The following is a 24456-nucleotide window of genomic DNA, read 5'->3' as shown; positions in this document are numbered from 1 at the left end:
AGCTCCTTGAACTACTTATGCTGACTTTATGTGCCATACAGTGGAAAAAACTAAATTCAGGCTTTAAGTCATCAAAATCACTTTTTTCTATATGTGCCATTTTCCTTTTTTAAAATGAATTTTAAATTATAAACACGTATATGTCTATTCATTGATTCATCTGTCAACCACAATTTTATTTGAATTGAAAAACTTCACTTATTGTGTCAAATATTGCTATTTGACAAAACTGCACTTATTGCGATTAATTAATTACAAAGCCTGTAATTAACTAGATTAAATTTTTTAATCGCGTCCCACCACTAATTTAAAGACGACATGGTTTTGGTTTTTAGAGGTTTAATTTAATCCTGGGACTGACAGACCAACACCTCAGTAGAACATCTTCACATTTAATAACTCAGATTCAGTTTCACATAAATAAAACCAGCGATGAGTTCATGGAATGAATTTAAAGTTAAATCAGGAACGTCAGTCTGGATTACACTCAGTCATGAAAATGTAAAATAGAAACATCTAATTTTTCCAAAATTAAAAAAAAAAGATTAAAATCAGTCTTTGTGTCAATAATAGATTAAAAAAACAAAAAATGTATGTTCCTGTGTTTTCCCGCTTCCATCCACCTGCTGTTCTTCATCAGAAGGTCCAGAAACACATCAGGGCTTCACCTCGTTTTATTTAATTTACTGAGACAAAAACAGAGACTCTGAAGAGATATTTGAAGGTTGTTGATCCAAGAAGTCACCTGGACCAAACAGTTGAACTCTGAACAGGTTCTGGTTCATTTTAAAGTCCTGCAGATCTGTGGAACCAGAACAACATGGAGAAGGAGAGAGAACCCAGGAACCATCATGTCCACCATGTCACAGTCCTGATGAGAGGAGGAGCAGCAGCTGCAGCACCTGCAGCAGCTGCTGCTAACCACTCATCCTCTCACTATAAAGACCAGCGCTGCATGCAGTGCGGCACTGGATCATTCTATTCTCCTCGTCTCCAAGCTGTGAGACAGAGTCAGTGCCGGCGGAGCAGCCTGCGTCTTCCCCCCCTGCTGTCCACCAGACAGTGGACGTGGACCCCAACTGTCCCTGGCCATCGCAGCCACGCCCCCCCAAGGAGAAGAACGCCGGCGCGAGCCTTCACCGCCCCTGACTGCTCCGATGGGCCGGCCCGCTACCTGAAGTGGCCGCGGCGTCATCCTGGCTGCAGCTGCCGTGCTCCCCCAGGTGCCGATCGCCGGCGCGTGCTTTCCCCTCGACTGCCGCCCCCACAGGAGCCCGCCTTTCCTCTCCCCCTCTTCACGTGTGTGAGTCCTGGCCATAGTTGGCATTTTTGGTTATATTTTTGAGTTTATTGTAAATAAAACGCCTGTGGTCACCAGTCTGCTTCGTGTCTGCTCTGTGCGCCTCTCACACTTGGGTTCAAAAATCACACTCCCCTCAGATGTTAATCTCTTGACTAATGTTGTCTCCTCATCCTTCTGTGTAGGCTCTCAGTCATCAGGTCCTGGTGATGGAAGGAACTTCAGGAGAAACCACTGTGGGTTCTGGAAGATGAAATGTCTTCCTGAACCTCCAGTTGATTTCTCCGGAAGCTCCTACCATCTCCTCATCCTGTAGATGTTTTTCTATCTCCACGTTTCCTCTCTAGACTCTTCCTCTTCTGAAGAACCTTCTGGTTTTACTGGACCTGGCTTGTCTGGATTGAGCAGATACTTTTGGAGATCATTTTGTGATTTTGATTAAATATTTAGAGATCAGATTCGTTTTTTCTTGGAACCTCAGATGCTAAATTGAAGGACGGTTGTGAATCTAGAAGTCTGATTCTTTCGGTTCTTAAGGTTCCCTGGCAGATAAACGGTGGAACTCTGGTGTCTTCTAAACCAGGCAGCAGATTTTGGAGTTCATTGATGGATTTTTCAGCCAATCAGATTCATCCGTCAGAGTCTGTCACATTCAAAGTCAGCCTCGGAGGGGCGGGGCATGTCGATGTAGAACACTTCCATGCTGACGGGCGGCGGTGTGCAGGGCGGGTCTGGGGGCGGAGCCTGGTTCCCAGCAGAATACTTCTTCTCTGGCCGGTTGAGGGGCAGCTTGAGTTTGGCTCCGCCCCCCACAGCAGGGCGGCCGTCAGCTTGGGGCTTGAAGCGCTTCAGCTTGACTGCGTCTTTGGCATTGCCAGTGCACGGCAGCAGGACCGCCACGTCTTTACGGAACTTGGAGCTGAGGCCGAAGTAGATCAGAGGGTTGTAGAAACTGGCAGACTTGGCGAAGAGACGCGTGAAGATGCTGGTGAGGTTTGGAACGTGGAACCCGAAGGCCGACCACATGGAGACCACCGCATAGGGGGACCAGGCCAGGATGAAGGCCGTGCAGATCACTATGGACACCTGGTGGAGACACAGGGACACATTTAATGTCCTGAAGGCAGCTGCTGGGCTATGGACCTGATGGGACCTGATGGCATCTGATGGGACCTGATGGAAGCTGATGGGACTTGATGGAACAAGATGGGACCTAATGGGAACCTGATGGACCAGATGTAACCTAATGGGATCTGATGGGACCTGATGGGACTTGATGGACCTGACAGGACCTGATGGACCTAATGGGACCTAATGGGGCCTGACGGGACCTGATGGAACCTGATGGGACCAGATGAGACCTGATGGACCCAGATGGGACCAGATGGGACCTGATGGACCTGATGGGATCAGATGGAACCAGATGGGACCTGATGGACCTGACGCGACCTGATGGGATCAGATGGACCAGATAGGACCAGATGGGACCTAATGGACCTGATGGGATCAAATGGGATCAGATGGGACCTGATGTAACCTGATGGGACCAGATGGGACCAGATGGGACCTGATGGACCCAGATGGGACCTGATGGACCTGACGGGATCAGATGGGACCTGATGGGACCTGATTGGACACTCACGATGGTGACGTCCCTCTCGATCTTCCTCTGACGGTCAGTCAGGTCGCCCTCTGCTGCCAGGGCGTTGCCACGCTTCACCGTGTTGATGATGGACACGTAGCAGAAGAGCATGATGAGAACCGGGACCAGGAAGCAGCAGACCAGGATGGACAAGATGTAGGACCGGTAGACACCAGAGTAGCTGGCTTTGGCCCAGTCAATCTCACAGGTACCGTACCCTCGATCTGTGGTGTCAGAGGCAGTCAGAAAATGACCCAGAAGAATCTAAACCTGCAGGACCATGATGAAGTTCTGGTTTCAGAAACCTCCAGAGACTCCAAAAACACAACAGAGACTGTAACTCAAGACAGCTCAGGACTGTGATTTGTTAGTTTCTCTACAGCTCAGGACTGTGATTAGATTTTTAGTCATGTCAGGGGGCAGGGCTATGTGATTGACAGGTAGTCTGGAAGAGGCAGCCATGATGTCATTCAGCATAAACTCAGGATTCAATTTAAATTAATTTAATTCAATTCTGACATAATAACTGTTAGTTGGTATCTATGACATAATAATCCGGGCTGGAAGTTTAATGTGTTAAATTTGATTCATTAATTACAGAAAAAAAAAATAACACATTAAAAAAGAACACATTTAATCACACCTTTCTCTGTTAAATATAGTTTTACCCGTGTAGCTGTGTTATAAAGTTTTACCTGTGTTGTAAATAAAGTTTTACCTGTGTTTTACCTGTGTTGTAAATAAAGTTTTCCTGTGTTGTAAATAAACTCTTATCTGTGTTTTACCTATGTTGTAAATAAAGTTTTACCTGTGTAGCTGCCCCAGCCCAGTAGCGGAGCTCCGGACCAGAACCCAGATGTGGTCCAGATGAACAGCAGACACAGGAACATGCTGCTGCTGCTGATGTGATGCACTGCAGGAACATGGACAGGTATGAACAGGTGAGTTTACAGCAGGTCACCTGGTTACTTGTGGTTACCACGGTTACTGACCTCTGCTGGGGTGGCAGCCTTTGATGTAGCGTGTGATGCTGATCACCGTCAGCGTGTGGATGCTGCTCAGACCGAACACCAGCGTGAAGAAGCCGTCCACCTGGCAGGTCCAGATGGAGGAGATGAGGAACCCTCCATCCTGGAACACGTTGAAGATCTCGATGATCCCTCTGGAGTATCCGAACACGGAGATGCTGGCGTCCGACACAGCCAGGTTCAGAGTCAGGAAGTCCGTCGGCTGCAGAGACGTCCTCTGTCTGTAGAGGACGAACAACACAACGCTGTTCCCGAACCACGACAACCAGCCTGGAGACACACAACACAGCAACACAACTTCATCAGAGACACACAACCAGCCTGGAGATGCACAACATGGCAACACAACATCACCAGAGAGAACACAGAGAGATACAGCCTGACTACAAATAAACACAACATGACTACAAATAAACACAGCATGACCACAAATAAACACATGACTACAAAGACACACAACATGACCACAAATAAACACATGACCACAAAGACACACAACATGACCACAAAGGCACACAACATGAACACAAATAAACACATGACCACAAAAACACACAACATGACCACAACGACACACAACATGACCACAAACACATGACCACAAATAAACACAACATGACTACAAATAAACACAACATGACCACAAATAAACACATGACCACAAAGACACACAACATGAACACAAAGAGACACAAAATGACCACAAAAAGAAACAACATGACCACAAAGAGACACAACATGAACACAAATAAACACCACATGACCACAAATAAACACATGACCACAAAGACACACAACATGACCACAAAGAGACACACAATGACCACAAAAAGAAACAACATGACCACAGAAACACACAACATCCACTGAGTCGACTTGTTAATGTGATCACGATTTCATCAGGACGTTGTTGTTTTGTGTTGTTGTGTTGTCAGACGACAGACCAACAACCGTCCTGACATCACTCAGGTGTGTTGTGAGTGACGACATCACTCAGGTGTGTTCCTCCTTACCCAGCAGCAGCAGGTAGACCCCTATGATGGTCTCTCCCTGGTCGGACAGAGGAGGGTCTCCGCCTCCTCCTAGGGTGAAGCTGTGGTTCCTCCAGGGGGGGCTGCCGGCCGACATGTTGCGTGTCTGTTGCATGTCCGTTGCGTGTCCGTTGTGCAGCGGCCGTGTGCTGCGACTCTGCTGCTAATCTCAGTTAAATATAGCAGCTGATCCTGGTGCAGCTTCAGGTAACACTTCTGATTGGCCGATCCACCCATCGGCTCAGACTTCTGAGGAGGTTCCTCCAGGTCCTGGTGATGGTGGAACCTTCAGGAGGAACCAGCTGGAGGTGAACGTCTTCCAGAACTTCCTACTGGTTCCTACCATCTCCTGGTCCTGTAGATGCTGGTTTGGTCTCTGTGGGTGTTTCTCCTTCTAGCACTTCCTGTTTAGACGACCTTAGATCATCTTTATGGAAGCTCAGCTAACGAGCTAATGACTCCTCCACCCTCAGAGCTCCAGTGTCCCGCTGGCAGATGATCTCCGTCTGGTCAGCTGATGTTGTGGCATCAGGATTCAGAACCCTGATCCTGGATCAGACTGATTATCTTCTGACCGGCAGATTACCGAGAACGTCAGGGTTCTACACGGGTTCTACAAACAAAAAGGTGTTTGAACAAACTAGATCCTATAAAACAGGAACCTCCTTCTGGTTCTGGTTCTCCAGTTGAGACCAGAACATCCAGAGAGGTCCAGGTTGAACTGCAGGAGCCTCCAGGTTCTCCTTCAGGTTCCTAAAGGTTCTGCTGAAGTTCTAGAGGAGGCTGCTCTGAGTTCTCTGCTCTGATTGGCTGCTGGACAAATATGAACCAGAAGCGCCGCCCAGTGGCCACAATGTAGACTGCAGTCAGCTGCTGATCCATGATCAAAAATTAATCCATCATCAATAATCAACAATCAATCCATCATCAATAATTAATCCATCATTAATAATCAACAATCAATCCATCATCAATGATCAGTAATCAATCCATGATCAACGATCAATCCATGATCAATAATCAATCAATGAAACATGATCAATAATCAATCCATCATCAATAATCAATTCATTATCAATAATCAATCCATGATCAATAATCAATCAATCCATGATCTATCATCAGTTCCAGTCAGCAGGTAGCAAGGTTCTATGGAGAACATTTACAGAACATTTAAATTCTTCCTCACCTGTCCTCCTCCTCCTTTTCCTCTGCACGGGCTGGCAGTGCTAGGCGCGTGCTCGTGCCGTTGACCATATAAGGAGCGGCTGCGCCATAAAAGGAAACGTGTGTTTTTATATGGAGGAAAGTAGATCCTCCGCCCGGCCCACAAACATGTATCACTGCGCACAACCTCCGTTACCGGACCCCCTTTCCTTCACCAGATGGTGTCAAACCCGTTAATGTTCCGTTTCTGTTAGAAATCCGCCGTTTCCGACTCTGGCTGTGGCCGTAGTGAGGCCATAAAGACGGACTATCTGTGCGGGCGGAAGGGTCTGTCGGGCTGCTGCTCGCCGTGTCCTTATGTGGAGCGGAGTGATCTGAGGGGGCCGGGCCTCGCTGCTTAAACTTTCCAACTTTATTTTCTGATTTCTGATCGATCTGATCGATTCCACGGACATAATGTTCACGGGCTCCGCACTCATGTTCCCCGGCGGCTCCGCCTGAAGTCCCGCTGACTCCCGGAGCCTCCCGGCGGTACCGGAGCTCTACTTGTTGCTAAAGTTAGCCGTTAGCTCCGCGCAGCTAGCGGGGCCGTTTGCTCGCTCTGTCTGGGTTGCGAGCTCCGAGCCCCGGCGGAGGGTCGCTGTTCTCGCCGCTGGAGCTTTGACACGCCGGGAGAGGGCGCTTCCAGGTGGGAAGTGGGACCGGAATGGGCACCAGAAGTGGACCCGGGTCGGCGGGCAACGGAACCGGGCTCAGCAGCCTCCCCGGGAACACAACCGCCTCGGGGACCGACGGAGGCCAATTCGAGGACCGGGAGTTCAGCTCCGAGGTGGTCTACAGCGGCTCCGACCAGGACTCCGACTCAGGGGAGGACGAGGACACGGCGGTTTCAGGCGGGGACCGGAGGGGCGTGAAGCGAGAGCGGAGCGACAGGGAGGTCGGGCGGCAGGCGGCGCAGAGCTCCGGAGGCCTGAGCGAGGGGTTCGGCGGGGTCGGTGCCGGGGTACCAGGGGTCAAACCCGGCAAGAAGACCAGAGGGAGGGTCAAGATCAAGATGGAGTTCATCGACAACAAGCTGAGGAGGTACACGACGTTCAGCAAGCGGAAGACCGGCATCATGAAGAAGGTGAGGAGCTGGTAATCGATCAGTTATTGACCAGCTGATCATCGATTATTCAGAGCTAACCGGAAGTTCTGTCAGTTTTACGAAACATTTGAGGAAACTTTTTTCTTACATTTTCGAATCAAACAGCGGATGAATTCATCCAGAAAATAACCAACAGTGGAAATATTTTATTATTATTATAAATATTTTCTGCAGCTCTGAACCTTCATCATACCAGAATGGTCCAGTTTAGACCCAGACGGTTCTGGTTCTGGATCAGATCTGGTTCATGGCTCTGCAGGTCAACAGATGAAAACATGATCAGCTGATCACAGCATTGATCAATAAGTTTATACCAGCAGCTAAATGAAGTCTGACGGTAGATCTGGTATTGATCAGTTATTGATTAATCTCCAACTGATCATCAGTCTGAGTAGCTTCTAATAAAATCTCTCTAAACTCTCTGATTAACGCAAACATGGAGTTAAAATATAAATCCAGTTATTTACAGTCAGCTGGAGAACCTCACTGTGGTTCTACCTTCAGTCCACAGGAACTGTAGCTGATCCTGTGTGAGGGAAGAACTCACCTGTCCTCCTGTCTAACCATCCACCTGTCCTCCCGTCCACCTGTCCCCCTGCAGGCCTATGAGCTGTCCACGCTGACGGGGACGCAGGTCCTGCTGCTGGTTGCCAGTGAGACGGGTCACGTTTACACGTTTGCCACCAGGAAGCTGCAGCCGATGATCACGTCTGAGACGGGGAAGGCTCTGATCCAGACCTGCCTCAACTCGCCCGACTCGCCGCCGCGCTCCGACCCATTGTCCGACCAGAGGATGAGCGCCACGGGCTTCGAGGAGACGGACCTCACCTACCAGGTCCCCGAGACAGACGGCTGCTTGGACGGCGGAAAGGTACCTATGATCACCAACATGAACCTCTATGAACATCTAGACCTCTATGAACACCTAGACCTCTATGAACATGTTTCTGACCTGCAGGATGTGATCAAACCCACCTTCAGCCTTCCTGCCTCCACAACTTCATCCTCCTCCTCCTCCTCCAATGGGACGGTGCTGAAGACCTCAGCAGGTGTCGTGCTTCCTGGAGGATTTACCTTGATGTCAGGTAGGTGGGCAGAGTTTTGTGTCACCTGTCAGTCACCTGCCTAGCATCTGTCCAATCATCTTCCTGCTGCTGCTTTATCATCACTCAGTCTGAGCCTGCAATCAAGCAATATGACCATTCATCCACCGATCGATCAGTCGACCAATATGATCAGTTCATCCACCAATCGATCAGTTGATCAATACGATCAGTTCATCCACCGATCGATCAGCCGATCAATATGATCAGTTGAGCTACAGATCGATCAGTCGATCAATACGATCAGTTCATCCATCTATCGATCAGTCGATCAATATGATCAGTTCATCTACCGATCTATCAGGTGAAGCTGTTCTGGACCAACAGAACCTTAGAGGTGTCAGCAGGTGATTAAATGCCACCTGTGTCGTCCTGCAGCTCACCTTTCTCTGGCCCCGCCCCTCCTCCACCTGTCCACAGGTGCGTCGCTGCCCTCCGTCACACACACCATCCCCCTCAGCCAGCTGCAGGGCCCCGCGGCCCCAGGCCCCGCCCCCACACTGCACTCTCCGCCCACACAGCCGACCAAGCTGCTCCGCCTCCCTGCCACTATGTCACTGTCAGGTCAGCAGCCCAGGCCCCACCCACACATGAGTGTGTCTGTCTGTGCATGTGCCTGTGTGTTTGTCTGTGTGTGTATAGTGTGTGTACAGTGTGTTTCTGTGTGTGTGTGTGTGTGTGTGTGTGTGTGTGTGTGTGTGTGTTATTAACAGCAGATTGTGTGTTTTCAGGTCCTACAGTTTCTCAGCAGCTTCAGACCATCCAGGTTCAACCCAGCAGTCAGCAGACCTCCACCAATCAGAGCAGCCCTGACATCCACAGCCCCGCCTCCTCCACAGGTAAAAACGTAGCCCCGCCTCCTCGACAGGTGGAGCGTAGCCTCGCCTCCTCCAGCTGACATCTCTCCTCTGTCTCCAGCCATTTCCATCGTCTCCTCGTCCTCCTCCTCGGTAGCGGGTCACATGATGTACCCCGGCGGTCACACGGTGATGTACGCCACCCCCACGCCCTCATTGGGCGACAGCAGCCTGACTGTCCTCAACACCTTCCCCCCAACAGGCCACGCCCAGTCACACGACCCTGGTACGTGGACACGAGTTAACAATTCAGCTGTTACATTAACTAATAGTCATTAACTATCAGTCATTAACTACAAGTCATTAACTATCAGTCAGCTGGTACATTAACTAGTAATCATGAACTACTAGTCAGCTGGTGCATTAGCTACCAGTCATTAACTACTCGTCATTAACTACTAGTCTGCTGGTACATTAACTACCAGACATTCACTACTAGTCATTAAATACTAGTCGCTAACTACTAGTCGTTAACTACTAGTCATTCACTACTAGTCAACTGGTACATTAAGTACTAGTCATTAACTACGCATCATAAACTACCATTAATTAACTACTAGTCGTTAACTACTGGTCAGCTGGTACATTAACTACTAGTCATGAACTACCAGTCATTAACTACTAGTCAGTTGGTTCATTACTACCAGTCATTAACTACTAGTCATTAAATACTAATCATTAACTTCTAGTCATTATCTACTAGTTGTTAACTACTAGTCAGCTGGCACATTAACTACCAGTCATTAACTACTAGTCAGCTGGTGCATTAACTACCAGTCATTAACTACTAATCATTAATTACTAGTCGTTAACTACTAGTCATTAGCTACCAGTCATGAACTCCTCGTCATTAACTACTAGTCAGCAGGTACATTAACTACCAGTCATTAACTACAAGTCATTAACCACTAGTCAGCTGGTACATTAACTACCAGTCATCAACTACTATTCATTAACTACCAGTCGTTAACTGCTAGTCAGCTGGTACATTAACAACCAGTCATTAACTACTAGTCGTTAACTACTAGTCAGCTGGTACATTAACTGCTAGTCATTAACTACCAGTCATTTAGTACCAGTCAGTTACTACTGATCGTTAACTTCTAGTCATTAACTACTATTTGTTACCTTCGAGCCATTAACTACTAGTCATTAACTATTAGCCTTTAAATACTAGTTGATAACTACTAGTCATTAACTACCGGTCATTAACTACTAGTCAGTTGGTACATTAACTACCACTCATTAACTACCAGTCATTAACTACTAGTCATTAAATACTAGTCATTAACTACTAGTCAGCTGGCACATTAACTACCAGTCATTAACTACTCGTCATTAACTACTAGTCGTTAACTACTAGTCGTTCGGTACTAGTCGTTAACTACTAGTCATTAGCTACCAGTCATTAACTACAAGTCATTAACTACTAGTCAGCTGGTACATTAACTACCAGTCATTAACTACAAGTCATTAACCACTAGTCAGCTGGTACATTAACTACCAGTCATCAACTACTATTCATTAACTACCAGTCGTTAACTACTAGTCAGATGGTACATTAACTGCTAGTCATTTACTACCAGTCATTAACTACTGGTCGTTAACTTCTAGTCATTAACTACTATTCATTACCTTCAAGCCATTAACTACTAGTCATTAACTAGGGCTGCCACAAACGACGCGTCGACTAATCGCCTGAGCACGATACGTCATCAAAAGCGGAAGTGAGCGCGCAATGCAACAGAAATCACCGTCCGAGTGGAGCGCGGAACACGCATGGACATCCGCGCTGTATCGTGCATATATAGTATATGCATATATTATATATGCACAATACAGCGTGGACATCCACGTTTACGATACAGCGCGGACATCCGCGCCGCATCATGCATATGCTATATATGCACGATACAGCGCGGATGTCCATGCGTGTTCCGCGCTCCACTCGGACGGTGATTTCTGTTGCATTGCGCGCTCACTTCCGCTTTTGATGACGTATCGTGCTCAGGCGATTCGTCGACGCGTCGTTTGTGGCAGCCCTATCATTAACTATTAGTCTTTAAATACTAGTTGTTAACTACTAGTCATTAACTACTAGTCTTTAACTACTAGTCATTAACTATTAGTCTTTAAATACTTGTCAACTACTAGTCACTAAATACCAGTCGTTAACTACTAGTCATTAACTACTAGTCAGCTGGTACAATATCTACCAGGCATCAACTACTAGTTGTTAACTACTAGTCATTAACTACTAGTCAGCTGGTACATTAACTACTAGTCGTTAACTATCAGTCGTTAACTATCAGTCGTTAACTACCAGTCGTTAACTACTAGTTCAGTGGTTCCCAACCTGTTTGGATGGAGCCCCCCCTATAAGCTGCACCCCAGCCCCGGCGCCCCCCCACCACCCCCCACCACCACCACCACCACCACCACCACCACCACCACCCCATATGTACACGACAGAACATAAGAGGAAAGTTATTGAATTGTATTACTAATAGAAAATTCCCAAAAATTATGTAAAAAAAAATATATATATATATAAAAATATTATTTAACCAAGAGTTGTACTATGACGAGGAGGGGAGAGTTTATGGCTGCAGTAAATTTGGTAACACTACAGTGCATAAGAGTTAAGTTATTGAGCACATTGTCTACCTTACAACGATGGAAAAGAGGCATCGTTTACGTTTAGACAACGTATATTTAATGAGTTATTGATGCCGGAAATCCGAATTTGTGAACGTCTGACATCGCCGTAATTCACTGGATTCATGCTGTCATTTGTGAGCATTTCACCACAAATAACATAATTCTGTCTTGTCCTTTAATAAAACCAAATTTAAGGTAACTCTCGAGGTATAGCCGGAGTTTTTAGGTAGTGATGAATCTTCACCCGTTTTGCGTTTTTCAGACACCGTTTCCGTCAGTAATTTTCTAACTGCACACAAACTAATGAATCGGGATGAACTAGGAGCCAACCTGAAGAAAGCGTGGAAAGAAGTTGAAAGGTCAAGGAGGTGTGGCCATCGAAGTAGCAAAGGATTTTTGAAGAAAGACCAAATAAATGTGTTTTTAAAATGTTTTATAGGTAGATTTGTGATGACACAGTGAGCCTGTTACTCCGATTTTATCCAGAATGTAAACATCTATTTTTATAACATCACAGCCTCAGAGCAGACAAAGCTTCACGCCCCAGGTTGGGAACCACTGTACCAGTCATTAACTACTAGTCATTAAATACTAGTTGTTAACATATCGTTAACTACTAGTAATTAACTACTAGTCGTTAACTGCCCGTGTTAAAGTGAACTGTTTGATTTCCAGCTGTCCCACAGGTCTTCCTCACTTCGCTTCCTCCAGTTGCTGCTCAGATTCCAGTTTCTGCAGTGCAGCTTCACCCAGTAAGGCACACTACTACTAACTAGTGCTAGTACTAACTAGTACACCACACTGAATATTAACTATACTGTTGTTTATCAGAAACACTTTATGAAGATTATTTAGTAAATTCAGCTGTCCAGTTGTGATGCCAGTCAGTCTAACTGATCTAGAAGGAGTCATAGTACCACTAATCAGAGCTTCTAAAATGACTCCACAGACAGTGAACTACTTTTTCCATCCAGCTGTAAAAACAGACTGCAGCTGCTTCAGGCTTGGCTCAGGGGTTCTCAATGGAAACCAGAGTTAGTGTGAAGCTCAGACAGTGTGAAGGAACCTTAAGAACATCAACCTCTATGGACGGAGGACCAGAACTAAACCTGGTTGCTGGAGTCCAGATGTTTGGTGAGAACCTGACCAGGACTACCACAGTGGATGCATAGTCCTAACAGTAAAGCACGGAGGTCCAAAATTAATCTGTGGATCCTGAATTTAGACTGTGAGTCAGATTACTGTGAGTACTGTACTAACAGGTACTAACTGTGTATTACTGTGGTTCTCAGATGGTGATCAGTCAGCAGAACAGCAGTAACCTGACGGAGTTGCAGGTGGTCAGTCTGGACGTCCACCAATCAAAAGAGGACTGAGAGTCACATGACCGTCCACCAATCAAAAGAGGACTGAGAGTCACATTACCGTCTCACCTGGATCTGAGGTGTTTTAGTTTAGATCAGACCAGGAGAACCAAACCTGACAGACTGATGTCCAGGAGAATGTAGTGATGATGTCACTGACAGGTATCTGTGTGTGTGTGTGTGTGTGGGTGTGGGTGTGTGTGTGTGTGTGTGTGTGTGTGTGTGTGTGTGTGTGTGTGTGTATATATAAGATGAAAACTAAAAGTGCCAAAGTGTGGTTCAGACATTCCTGTTGCAGGTTTAGCTGTTTGAATGATGAGAACGTGGGTCAGAGGTTCCTCTAATGTCCTGTCTTGACCAGAGATCTTCAGTTTGTGTTATTGTTGGAGCACGGCTGTGACTGTTTCTTCTGAAACGATCAATAAAACACTTTTGGACCAAAGCTGTTTCTGGTTTGACTCCTCGGCTCAATCTATTTTTAAAAATGGATTCATTATTTTTTAGGTTTTTAATTAATTGATGAGTTTATTTGTCTTTTCTGGAGATTTAGTTTGTTTTCTGCCGAGCAACCGGTAGAGGGCGGTGACGCACCTCTCAGCCGGTTTACCAACAGCCAATCGAAGCAGAGGAGCTACGTCACCTGCGCGACACACGTGGCGCTCTTTCTGTGTTAGCATTTAGCCGAGCAGCTCCCGACGGTTCCACCGGATCTCCGACAGTCTCACCGAACTAAAAGCTCCGACGACGATGGCTGCTGCCGGGGCGCAGGGCAGGAAGAGGATCCTGAAGGAGGAGGACATGACCAAGGTGGAGTTCGAGACTAGCGAGGAGGTGGACGTCACCCCCACGTTCGACACTATGGGGCTCCGGGAGGACCTGCTCCGCGGCATTTACGCCTACGGTAGGCCGGGGATCCGCGCGGCCTCCGGTGGGAGAGTTAGCTCGGGATGCTAAAGCTAACTGGCGTTTCAAAGGAGTCAAAATAAATGAACAGAGCAGAAACAGAGTTTTACCAGAGTGTTGGAGCGTCTAAATACTATGTTAACAGTGTTTTGTCTGCGTTTTAAAGCGAGTAAATCGTATCTTTAATAGTGTTTTACTGTTAGCATTAGCCACTAACGCTGCGCAGCTTCAGTTTAGGACGTAAATCAGACGGTCTGTTACCGGACTCTGTTGATCCGTTAAATCAGTCGGCCTGTTACCGGACTCTGTTGATCTGTTAACCAGCCCGTGCAGAAGAGTTTACCGGAGCACCGTAGACTGATGTGTGGTTCCGGAGCTGATCACAGATCCGTTAAATTGCCAATGGTTTGAGTTCCTGAACAGTGTTTGATCTGCTGAGCTCCAGCTGTGGATGATCTCCTCCAACAAGAACCTCTGAACCATCTCCCGGATCTGAACCATCTCCTGGATCAGTCCATCAGCTGTTTGTCTCTCCAACAGTAGAACATGAAACAGGACATCTGAGGAACCTCTGATCTACATCAGAGGTTCCTCAGATGTCCTGTTTCAGTTCAGAATCAGTTTTAAATATCATCATTGATTATCTGCTGCTTCATCACAGATGGAAACCGTTCTTCTGTCTGAGTGTGGCCTTCAGATTATCGGAGAATGATGATGATGGTGGTGATGATGAAGATGATGGTGTTTTTATGTTCCAGGGTTTGAGAAGCCGTCAGCGATCCAGCAGAGAGCCATCAAACAGATCATCAAAGGCAGAGATGTGATCGCTCAGTAAGACTCCACACACGCTCTAGTAATGTTCTGTGGTGTTCTAGTGACGTTCTTTTATGTTCTGCTGCTGTTCTTCCATGTTCTAGTGCTGTTCTGTGATGTTCTAGTATGTTCTGTCTTGTTCTGCTGCTGTTCTCTCATGTTCTAGTTCGGGCTGCCACAAACGACGAATCGCCTGAGCACAATACGTCATCAAAAGCGGAAGTGAGCGTGCATTGCAACAGAAATCACCGTCCGAGTGCAGCGCGGAACACGCATGGACATCCGCGCTGTATCGTACATATATGGTATATGCGTATATTATATATTCACAATACAGCGTGGACATCCGCGCTGTAACGTGCATATGCTATATATGCAGGATACAGCGCCAATGTCCGTGCATGTTCCGCGCTCCGCTCAGACGGTGATTTCTGTTGCATTGCGCGCTCACTTCTGCTTTAGATGACGTATCGTGCTCAGGTGATTCGTCGTTTGTGGCAGCCCTAGTTCTAGTGATGTTCTGTGACGTTCTCTGTCCTGTTCTAGTGATGTTCTGTCTTGTTCTGCTGCTGTTCTTCAATGTTCTATTGATACTCTTTCATGTTCTGCTGCTGTTCTAGTGATGTTCTGTCCTGTTCTAGTGATGTTCTCTCATGTTCTCCCATGTTCTAGTGATGTTCTGCTGCTGTTCTCTGACGTTCTCTAACAGCTGGTGTCTGGTGTATTCAGGTCTCAGTCTGGAACAGGAAAGACGGCCACGTTCTGCGTGTCGGTTCTGCAGTGTTTGGACATCCAGGTGAGTGAAGCTAAACTCCCATAATGCTCTCTGCTGTACCAGACAGGATGACATCATGCTGTGATGCGTTTCCTGTAGGTGAGGGAGACCCAGGCCCTTATCCTCGCTCCAACCAGAGAGCTGGCAGGACAGATCCAAAAGGTAGCCCCGCCCCCCGTCCCGGTCTCTGATTGGCTGTGACCCATCCCGGTCTCTGATTGGCTCTGTCCTACCTGTGCAGGTGTTGCTGGCTCTGGGAGATTACATGAACGTCCAGTGTCACGCCTGCATCGGAGGAACCAACGTGGGAGAAGACATCCGGAAGCTGGACTACGGTCAGCACGTGGTCGCCGGGACGCCGGGACGTGTGTTCGGTGAGTCATAGGGCCGCTGTGATTTGTCGTCTTTAATTCATCCTATCAGCTGGTTAGTTGTTGTCATGATGATGTCAGTGTGTTCGGCTCCTCTCATTGGTCGCTGCTACAGGTTTATAAACCATCCAGAACATACATGTAGATTTTACCGTAATGTGAGACCACAGCAGGAGGGACTTAATCTGTTAGCATCTGGAGGGACTTAATCTGTTAGCATCTGTCAGCTTCATCTGTTAGCTCATGATGGCATCTGGAGGGACTTAATCTGTTAGCTTCATCTGTTAGCTCCTGTTAACATGTTAGGTTCATCTGTTAGTTCATGTTAGCATCTGGAGGGACTTAATCTGTTAGCTTCATCTGTTAGCTCCTGTTAGCATCTGTTAGCTTAATCTGTTAGCTCATGTTAGCATCTGTTAACATCTGGAGGGACCTAATCTGTTAGCATCTGTTAGCATCTGTTAGCTTCTTCTATAAGCTCCTTTTAGCATCTGTTAGCTTCTGTTAACTTCTGTTAGCATCTGTTAGCTTTTTCCCTGCTTTCTGTGCTCATTAAACTACAGCTGTTCTCATGTCCAGATGTTTCTGTTGTCAGGCAGCAGAAGGAGGATGAAACAGATAAACTCATCCATGCTAACATGCTAGCCAGCGTTAGCTTGGTTTACAGACTTATTTAGAACCGCTAACATGCTAACCAGCGTTAGATTTGTTTCCAGATTGATTTAGAACCGTTTATAGTTGAATTAAAATCCGCATATCAGCAGGTTGGTTACCCTTAGTAGGAAGCTGCCATCTGATTGGCTGCTGACTCCAGGTGAACCATGTGACCCGCTGGGTGCTGATTGGTCGGCCTCTGACTCTGGTCTCTTCCTGCAGATATGATTCGCCGCCGGAGCCTGAGGACCAGAGCCATCAAGATGCTGGTTCTGGACGAAGCCGATGAGATGCTCAACAAGGGTGAGATTGAGCGTGTGACTGTGATGTCACAGCGGAGGTGTGGTCAGAATAACGTGAACTGGTGGACCGTTTCAGGTTTCAAGGAGCAGATCTACGACGTGTACCGCTACCTGCCCCCGGCCACCCAGGTGGTTCTGATCAGCGCCACGCTGCCCCACGAGATCCTCGAGATGACCAACAAGTTTATGACCGACCCCATCCGCATCCTGGTCAAACGGTCAGTGCTCAGAATGTCAGGAGAACGTTGGGAGAACGTTAGGAGACGCTGACAGATGTTTGTGTGTTCCTCAGTGATGAGCTGACTCTGGAGGGCATCAAGCAGTTCTTCGTGGCCGTGGAGAGAGAGGAGTGGAAGTTCGACACTCTGTGTGATCTGTACGACACTCTGACCATCACCCAGGCCGTGATCTTCTGCAATACCAAGAGGAAGGTCAGACTCAGGAAGTATCTACACCCAGACAACCTTCTAAACACAAACGTTAAGAAGCTGCTGAGGAGCTTCATCCAGAACCAGGCCTGAGTTAGTCTGAGTGTTTCCTGTTCCAGGTGGACTGGCTGACAGAGAAGATGAGGGAGGCCAACTTCACCGTGTCCTCCATGCATGGAGACATGCCTCAGAAGGAAAGGGAGTCCATCATGAAGGAGTTCAGATCAGGAGCCAGGTGAGACCCAGAGACAGGTAGACGGATGGACAGGTAGATGGGTAGACAGACAGACAGACAGAACCATAATAAGCAGAAACTTGTTCTGTTTATGAACTGTTTATTTTGGAGTTAAAGTAGCTGTACGGTCGGGGTTCTGTCATGGTTCTGATGTCAGGGTTCTGATGACATCGTTCTGATGTCATGTTCTGATTACATCATTCTGATGACATCGTTCTGATGTCATGTTCTGATGACTTCGTTCTGATGACATGGTTCTGACCACCCAGCAGCGTCAGTGTTTGATCAGAACACCCTTGTGTTTGTTTCAGTCGGGTTCTGATCTCCACGGATGTTTGGGCTCGAGGTTTAGACGTTCCTCAGGTTTCCCTCATCATCAACTATGACCTGCCCAACAACAGAGAGCTGTACATCCACAGGTAGGACACACCTGGAGCTACAGGTGTAGTTACACCTGTTAGACCTGTTACTACACCTGTAACTACATCTGTAGCTACACCTGACACTGCACCTTTAACTAGTGATGGGATGATGATGCCTCAAGGAGTGTATTGACACACTACCCAAACTGTGTTGGCACTGTATTGACAATGTGTTGGTCACTCAATAGTGACCTCTGCAGTAGATCTAAAATCATTGTAGGTAAAAAAAAAAATAAGATGGAAAAGCTTACATGCTGCAAACTCAACATCAGCCTGTGAAATAATATTTAATCTTTATTTACTTGCTAGTCTTTTACTGAAAATATGATCTCATCATTGTTTAATTTCATTTGCTCAATTTGTTTGCTGAGTTGAAGTTGTTTATGAGAAGAGTTTTAAATTTGCTTTGTGTAAATGCTAAAATGAGTTCGTATGTAAAATATAGCAAATTTGTCTACAGTAAAATTCAGAGTTCCAATTTTTAACTTATGTATGGAATTTTTTTAACTGAAGTGTTCAATCATACAAAATAACAGACTAAAAATGTATTCATTCATACACTTTTATTGAGGAACAAAAGTTTTTGTAGTGTCTTTGCTCCAAGACGATTTCTCTTCTTGGACACCAGTTCCCCTGCCTTAGAAAAAACTCTCTCACAGGGTACAGATGAGGATGGTGTGCATAAAAATTTAAGTGCGAGTTGATACAGGTGTGGATATGTTTTCTGGTTATTTTTCCAATATTGTAACGGATCTTGTGCTCTGGGTGTGTTGGTTTCAGCCAGGTAGCGTTGGACTTCAACTATGGAATCAACTGTAGTATTCGAGGTCGAGTTGTTCTCAACCTCCATATCCAGAGGTTTCCAGAGATTGTGCCCTAACAAATATTTTAGAAATAATTCTTTGTTAGTTTATTATCACATGACAAACTGCAACAGAAATACACAAACAAACACAACAAAATATATGTTTTCAGTCTTTGATGATCATGTTGACCACAGCCTCATCCACTGCTTGCTTGTTAGGAACTGCAAGCCAAACGGAAATATTTAGTTTAAAGCTTCTTAAAGGACTGTAATTTTTACCAACAATATTACAGAGTCACACAAAGCCTTTTGTGTGTAATAAACTATTTTTGGAAATTCAAATTTTTTAGAATTTCAACATACCTGGGGTACTCACACGAGTATCTGCCAATTCTTCATTGCCATGCCGAGCTCTATAATTCCTCAGCATTGATGAAGTGCTCTTATTGATGTAAGATAGCTCTGTGGAGCAGAGCCGACACTTCACCTACAATAAAATAAGAAGTTAATCTATCTGAAAACAATCAAACCTCTTACAGAAAAGAGTAGAAACATATTTAATTAAAAAAAACTAACGGTAAACAATGCCCAAAGGAGAAAAAGATTTACCTTATTTGCCGTCAAAAGATCAAAATGATTCCAGACTGGGGAAAACTTCTTCTTACTGGAACGATCCATGAAGTCAGAAGTTGAACAAGGTGAGGGCAAACAGACACAGCAACAATACATGTCAATACAGTGTTTCCTTTTAAACACAATTTGGCGCAGCACATCCAAACGACACACTTTCTGTATCGGTCACATGATTTTTTTCTTAAAGTGATACACGCACCAATACGGGGTTTCACTCTTGTGTGCTCGGCACAGTGCTGACGCACCAGTGTTGTTCGTCCCATCACTACCTATAACTACACCCGACACTACACCCATCACTACACCTGACACTACACCTGTAACTACAACTGACACTACACCTGTAACTACACCTGACACTACACCTATCACTACATATGTAACTACATCTATAACTACACCTGACACTATACCTGTAACTACATCCCTACATACAACTACACCCGTAACTACATCCGACACTACGCCTATAACTACACCTGTAAGTACACCCATAACTACACCTGTAACTACTCCTGTCACTACACTGGTCAAGTACACTGTGCCTTCAAACGTTTGTCAGTGTCTGACCTCTGACCTCTCCTAGGATCGGTCGATCCGGTCGCTACGGCCGTAAAGGCGTGGCCATCAACTTCGTGAAGAACGACGACATCCGGATCCTGCGGGACATCGAGCAGTACTACTCCACCCAGATCGACGAGATGCCCATGAACGGTACTATGGAAACCACAGGCCACTACGCGCGTTGGCATAGCTTCTGTTAACCTGATTCCACACTGACATGTCTGTTCTCTCTCCTCAGTGGCCGATCTGATCTAACCTAGTGACATCACAGTGAAGCCCCGCCCCTTTACCACCTGCTATTTCTGTTTTTTAATACTTTGAGCTTTGTTTTTAATTTGACCATTGGTGATGTCTGTTTTTGTAAATAAAGTTTTGGTTCCACGTCCGTTTGATCAGTTTCTTTATTTCATCTTAAAGTTAAATCCAGATTTATTCAACACCCAACCATTAAAATTATAAAGAGAAACACTGGAACAACTAGAAATATAAAAACCAAACTGTCTGAGCACAGGAACATTCACAGGAAGTTAGAATGTTTAGATCAGATGTAATGTTTTTATAGACAGGAGAACGATTAGAAGCTGTTTGGTCGATTTCACACTGAAACCCATCAGAAAGTGCAGAGACCATGCCTTTTTCCTCACAGCGCCCCCTGCTGGCCGTCTGGAGCAGAAGCTGGTTCTTCATTACCTGATTTATCATGTGTGGCTGTCAACACTTGCTAGGCAATGCACCTGATTATGAATCAGGTAACTGAAGCCGTTTAACTAAAAGGTGAATGGGTTCAGACTGGATCCACCAGGAGTCTGGTTCTGTTTAACTTTCAGAGATGAACGTTCTGGAGCAGAATATTTTAAAAGCTAATTTAGAAATGCAGTGTTTCCTCTAGGATTTTTTCCTGCAGTGAGAGCACCACAGTTATCTGTAGTTTACCTTAGTACTTGCGAGTACCCAACACAGTGCAGGACTGCTGTGAAGGTGGAGACATGCTGCGGTGGTGTACTTGCGACGATTTAATTTTAAAAAAAAAAAAAAAAAATGTAAAGGAGCGGCGCTGGGTTTTTTCATGAATGTAGAGGAAACCCTGGGAATGAGCAAGCTTCCTGTTGGCTGAGCAGTAAAGACAGGAGGACTCCAGTCTGCACATGCTCAGTGCTGCAAACAGTCTCTGAACTTTCTGATTCAAAAACATGCTGATAATAAAACACTCATTTAAAGGGATAGTTCGGGATTTTTGACATGAATCTCTATGGCATCCCTATCATTAGTAACGTACACTCTCACTGTCTTACCCCCGACAGTGTCCCGTGAGCCGAGTTCTGGTCCGGTTCTGGTCGCGGCGAAAGTAGTCCGGTAGGTTTCCAGGGTCACTTAAATAAAACGTATTTCTTCTAAAAACAGCATGTGTTCAAAAGAGTGATTTATTTGCATCACAAAACCCATTTCCACGAAAAAGTCACACCACGTAATCACTTGGCACTACTTCCTGTCCCGTCGTATCAATGCGCGCTGTCCTCCAGCTGACTGCTGCGTACATGTGATGATATCAACACATGCATCAATGCGCGCTGTCCTCCAGGCAGCGCGCATTGATACATGTGTTGTTGATATCAACACATGTACGCAGCAGTCAGCTGGAGGACAGCGCGCATTGATACGACGGGACAGGAAGTAGTGCCAAGTGATTACGTGGTGTGACTTTTTCGTGGAAATGGGTTTTGTGATGCAAATAAATCACTCTTTTGAACACATGCTGTTTTTAGAAGAAATACGTTTTATTTAAGTGACCCTGGAAACCTGCCGGACTACTTTCACCGCGACCAGAACCGGACCAGAACTCGGCTCATGGGACACTGTCGGGGGTAAGACAGTGAGAGTGTACGTTACTAATGATAGGGATGCCATAGAGATTCATGTCAAAAATCCCGAACTATCCCTTTAAAGGAGCAGTCAGTATTTATTCACAGAGATCACCTGGGCAGAGCCTCCAGTATCTGTCATATGTGGGCGGAGCCTCCATTCAGGAACCGCCTGTGAATGAATGTTGAGTTGCTGCATTGTTCTGTCCTCGCAGCAACTTGACGAGCTAATGACTGTACAGCTAACTGTTAGCACAAAGAGTGAACAGTTCAGACTGATTGATCAATCATTAACCTGATCGATCATCAGTCATTAACCTTATCGATCAATTATTAACCTGATCAATCATCAATCATTGACCTGATCGAGTTTCAGCCACTGAACTTAGAGAAAAACTGACCAATCAGGCGTCCATCTGTCACATGAGTGGAGGGTGGGCTTAGTGTCACCTGATTGGTCAGAGCTGTAGGAAGCATGAGAGTGGACAGAACCAAGCAGCCAATCAGAGCGTGGTGGGGAGGAGCCTACAGGTCGCGTCTGATGAACCAGATCTCGTTGCGGCGCCGTGGCACGCCGGGATTCTCGTAGGCAGCGACGATGTAGCGGTCGCTACGCAGGTCGTCACGGAGACCGAGGATCTCCCACAGCAGGTGGATCTGACGGCTCACCGTCTCCTCATTGGTCGTCCCAAAGAACGTCCTGACAGCCAATCAGAGAGCAGCACACGTTATGATCAGCAGCACTGATCAGAACTGGAGCTGCTCCTGTTATTGAGTGGAACCGTGACGCCGTCCTACCTGGCGAAGACTCTGATTGGCTCCCGGTAGACGATGGTGACATCAGAGTCGGAGGACTGCGGTGGGTTGCTCTGGAACTCGGCGGGCAGGTAGAACGCCGTCTCCACGTCCTTCTCAAACGAGGTTCCGTCGTCCAGCATGTGGACGTTGCTGATTACAGGAACCGTCATCCCCAAGAACCGACCTGGACGAGAACACACCTGGTTCAGATTCCACTGAGAACCGGGTCAGACGGTCTGGAAAGAACTGAACAGCTACCATGAAGGCATGACTACAGGTGTGCTGTAGAGTATGGCGGCGTGGCTACAGGTGTGCTGTACAGTATGGGGGCGTGGCTACAGGTGTGCTGCATTATATGGGGGCGTGGCTACAGATGTGCTGTAGAGTGTGGAGGCGTGGCTACAGGTGTGCTGCATTGTATGGGGGCGTGGCTACATATGTGCTGTAGTGTGGAGGCGTGGCTACAGGTCTGCTATAGAGTATGTGGGCGTGGCTACAGGTGTGCTGCATTTGTATGGGGGCGTGGCTACAGATGTGCTGTAGTGTGGAGGCGTGGCTACATGTGAGCATCGGTGGGCGGAGTCTAACCTGCAGTATTCTCCTTACAGATGAAGCGCATCAGCTTCATGAAGGCCATGGAGATGCTCTGCTCGTACAGCTTCTCTCCTCGGGTCACACAGGCCCAGTGACCCGCCGGGTAGACCCGCTCCTCGAAAAGAACTTCCCCCATCTGCACACAACACAGGACTGAGAACAGCTGGTCCAGTCTGGTTCGGTCCGGTCTGGTTCAGTGTAGTTCCATCAGGTTCTGCCTGATTCAGTCCAGTCTGGTCCAATTCAGTCCGGTTTGGTCCAGTTGAGTCCAGTCCAGTTCAGTCAATTCAGTCCAGTCTATTCCGGTTCAGTCTGGTCTATTTTGGTCCAGTTCAGTCCAGTCTGGTTCCGTCCGGTTACCTTCTCATGACACGAGATGTTGGCGAAGGGGAGGGGCTCCCTCTGCGTGCTGTTGCGTGTCATTTCCTGTATGGGTCCGGTCATCTCTGCAACAGAAAGTTTCACAGTAAAACACAAACCGCCAAAGCTTTTGGTTCACCTCCTGGCCCCGCCTCCTCACCTGCAGGAACCGACACCTGGTGGGCGCTAGCCACGGCCTGCCAGTGGCTCAGCAGCCGGCCTCCCTCCTCTTCATCCATTGGCTCAGGGTTGTCGGTGATGTCATCGTCCAGCTGCTCATCGTCTAATCCCTCGAGGTCTTCCAGAGAGATCAGAGCCATGACACTGCAGGGGGCGGAGTCTATCTGCAGACAGGAAGCGAGGTGTCATGTGACCCCGTCTGTCAGCGATGATGAGCTGATGTCACTTATTGATCAGATATTGATTAAATCATCACTTTATTGATTTAGAGGAACAACAATCCAGATCCTTCTGATCACTGAGACACAAAACAGGAAGCTGGACGGAACCAGACAGAACTGGACTAAACTGGACTGAACCGGACCTGAAGCTGCTGAAAGGTTCTTTAGAACGGACCGGAAGTAGCTGGAGGTTCGTTCGAGAACACGGTGATCATTATTAAACCATTAATTAATGTCTG

The 24456-nt window shown here is 46.8% G+C and overlaps 4 protein-coding genes and 1 long non-coding RNA gene across 11 annotated transcripts; 2 read left to right on the top strand and 3 right to left on the bottom strand.

Moving 5' to 3' along the window:
• Positions 1-372: 372 nt before the first annotated feature.
• Positions 373-6400, bottom strand: LOC111583666 (opsin-5-like). 2 transcript variants are annotated; one of them, XM_023292863.3, is made up of 6 exons: positions 6191-6400; positions 4984-5871; positions 3935-4240; positions 3751-3855; positions 2943-3166; positions 373-2386 (listed from the first exon to the last, which is right to left on the bottom strand). In XM_023292863.3, the coding sequence occupies exons 2-6, from the start codon at positions 5114-5116 to the stop codon at positions 1937-1939; spliced, it is 1218 nt and encodes a 405-aa protein (XP_023148631.1). In that variant the 5' UTR covers positions 5117-5871; positions 6191-6400; the 3' UTR covers positions 373-1936. The 2 variants fall into 2 exon arrangements, with proteins under 2 accessions (XP_023148631.1, XP_054866102.1); XM_055010127.1 differs by having other exon boundaries at positions 4984-5614.
• Positions 6401-6563: 163 nt separating this feature from the next.
• On the top strand, positions 6564-13742 carry LOC111583664 (serum response factor-like). Of its 5 annotated transcripts, none has more exons than XR_008601463.1 (9): positions 6564-7294; positions 7917-8186; positions 8274-8400; positions 8797-8982; positions 9150-9257; positions 9337-9501; positions 12612-12688; positions 12886-13070; positions 13229-13742. XR_008601463.1 is itself a non-coding variant. In XM_055010124.1 (8 exons), exons 1-8 carry the CDS (start codon positions 6875-6877, stop codon positions 13310-13312), a joined length of 1437 nt encoding a protein of 478 aa, XP_054866099.1. In that variant the 5' UTR covers positions 6566-6874; the 3' UTR covers positions 13313-13742. The 5 variants fall into 5 exon arrangements, 2 of the variants coding, with proteins under 2 accessions (XP_054866099.1, XP_054866100.1); XR_008601464.1 differs by having other exon boundaries at positions 6566-7294; positions 8839-8982; XM_055010124.1 differs by lacking the exon at positions 12886-13070 and having other exon boundaries at positions 6566-7294.
• A 213-nt stretch (positions 13743-13955) lies between these two features.
• Positions 13956-20586, top strand: eif4a3 (eukaryotic translation initiation factor 4A3). Its single transcript, XM_023263236.3, has 12 exons — positions 13956-14201; positions 14962-15034; positions 15746-15812; positions 15891-15953; positions 16033-16165; positions 17039-17119; positions 17195-17336; positions 17411-17549; positions 17666-17781; positions 18093-18200; positions 20228-20355; positions 20444-20586. The coding sequence occupies exons 1-12, from the start codon at positions 14048-14050 to the stop codon at positions 20458-20460; spliced, it is 1221 nt and encodes a 406-aa protein (XP_023119004.1). The 5' UTR covers positions 13956-14047; the 3' UTR covers positions 20461-20586.
• Positions 18752-20233, bottom strand: LOC129348771 (uncharacterized). Of its 2 annotated transcripts, XR_008601467.1 has the most exons (3): positions 19618-20233; positions 19372-19495; positions 18752-19230 (listed from the first exon to the last, which is right to left on the bottom strand). It is a non-coding gene; the product is annotated as an uncharacterized LOC129348771 (long non-coding RNA). The 2 variants fall into 2 exon arrangements; XR_008601466.1 differs by having other exon boundaries at positions 18752-19495.
• Positions 20587-22589: 2003 nt separating the features above from the next.
• On the bottom strand, positions 22590-24136 carry soul4 (heme-binding protein soul4). Its single transcript, XM_035944925.2, has 5 exons — positions 23977-24136; positions 23817-23902; positions 23451-23592; positions 22863-23046; positions 22590-22764 (listed from the first exon to the last, which is right to left on the bottom strand). The coding sequence occupies exons 1-5, from the start codon at positions 24134-24136 to the stop codon at positions 22590-22592; spliced, it is 747 nt and encodes a 248-aa protein (XP_035800818.2).
• Between the last annotated feature and the right edge of the window lie 320 nt (positions 24137-24456).

Source organism: Amphiprion ocellaris, chromosome 4 (assembly GCF_022539595.1).
Source record: "Amphiprion ocellaris isolate individual 3 ecotype Okinawa chromosome 4, ASM2253959v1, whole genome shotgun sequence".
Taxonomy (NCBI): Eukaryota; Metazoa; Chordata; class Actinopteri; family Pomacentridae; genus Amphiprion; species Amphiprion ocellaris.
This window is presented reverse-complemented; position numbering and strand designations above follow the sequence as displayed.

What these genes read in the sequence shown, in the direction of transcription:
- LOC111583666 (XM_023292863.3), bottom strand. Translation starts at nt 5,116, where the DNA reads ATGCAACAGACACGCAACATGTCGGCCGGCAGCCCCCCCTGGAGGAAC. An exon ending in GGGCTGGGGCAGCTACACAG is followed by an intron (nt 3,167 to 3,750) that starts GTAAAACTTTAT and finishes CTGACACCACAG; the next exon opens with ATCGAGGGTACGGTACCTGT. An exon ending in TCGAGAGGGACGTCACCATC is followed by an intron (nt 2,387 to 2,942) that starts GTGAGTGTCCAA and finishes TGTCTCCACCAG; the next exon opens with GTGTCCATAGTGATCTGCAC.
- LOC111583664 (XM_055010124.1), top strand. Translation starts at nt 6,875, where the DNA reads ATGGGCACCAGAAGTGGACCCGGGTCGGCGGGCAACGGAACCGGGCTC. An exon ending in AGACCGGCATCATGAAGAAG is followed by an intron (nt 7,295 to 7,916) that starts GTGAGGAGCTGG and finishes GTCCCCCTGCAG; the next exon opens with GCCTATGAGCTGTCCACGCT. An exon ending in AGGATTTACCTTGATGTCAG is followed by an intron (nt 8,401 to 8,796) that starts GTAGGTGGGCAG and finishes GTCGTCCTGCAG; the next exon opens with CTCACCTTTCTCTGGCCCCG.
- eif4a3 (XM_023263236.3), top strand. Translation starts at nt 14,048, where the DNA reads ATGGCTGCTGCCGGGGCGCAGGGCAGGAAGAGGATCCTGAAGGAGGAG. An exon ending in CCGCGGCATTTACGCCTACG is followed by an intron (nt 14,202 to 14,961) that starts GTAGGCCGGGGA and finishes TTTATGTTCCAG; the next exon opens with GGTTTGAGAAGCCGTCAGCG. An exon ending in GGCAGAGATGTGATCGCTCA is followed by an intron (nt 15,035 to 15,745) that starts GTAAGACTCCAC and finishes TGGTGTATTCAG; the next exon opens with GTCTCAGTCTGGAACAGGAA.
- soul4 (XM_035944925.2), bottom strand. Translation starts at nt 24,136, where the DNA reads ATGGCTCTGATCTCTCTGGAAGACCTCGAGGGATTAGACGATGAGCAG. An exon ending in ACATCTCGTGTCATGAGAAG is followed by an intron (nt 23,593 to 23,816) that starts GTAACCGGACGG and finishes TGTTGTGTGCAG; the next exon opens with ATGGGGGAAGTTCTTTTCGA. An exon ending in CTGTAAGGAGAATACTGCAG is followed by an intron (nt 23,047 to 23,450) that starts GTTAGACTCCGC and finishes GTTCTCGTCCAG; the next exon opens with GTCGGTTCTTGGGGATGACG.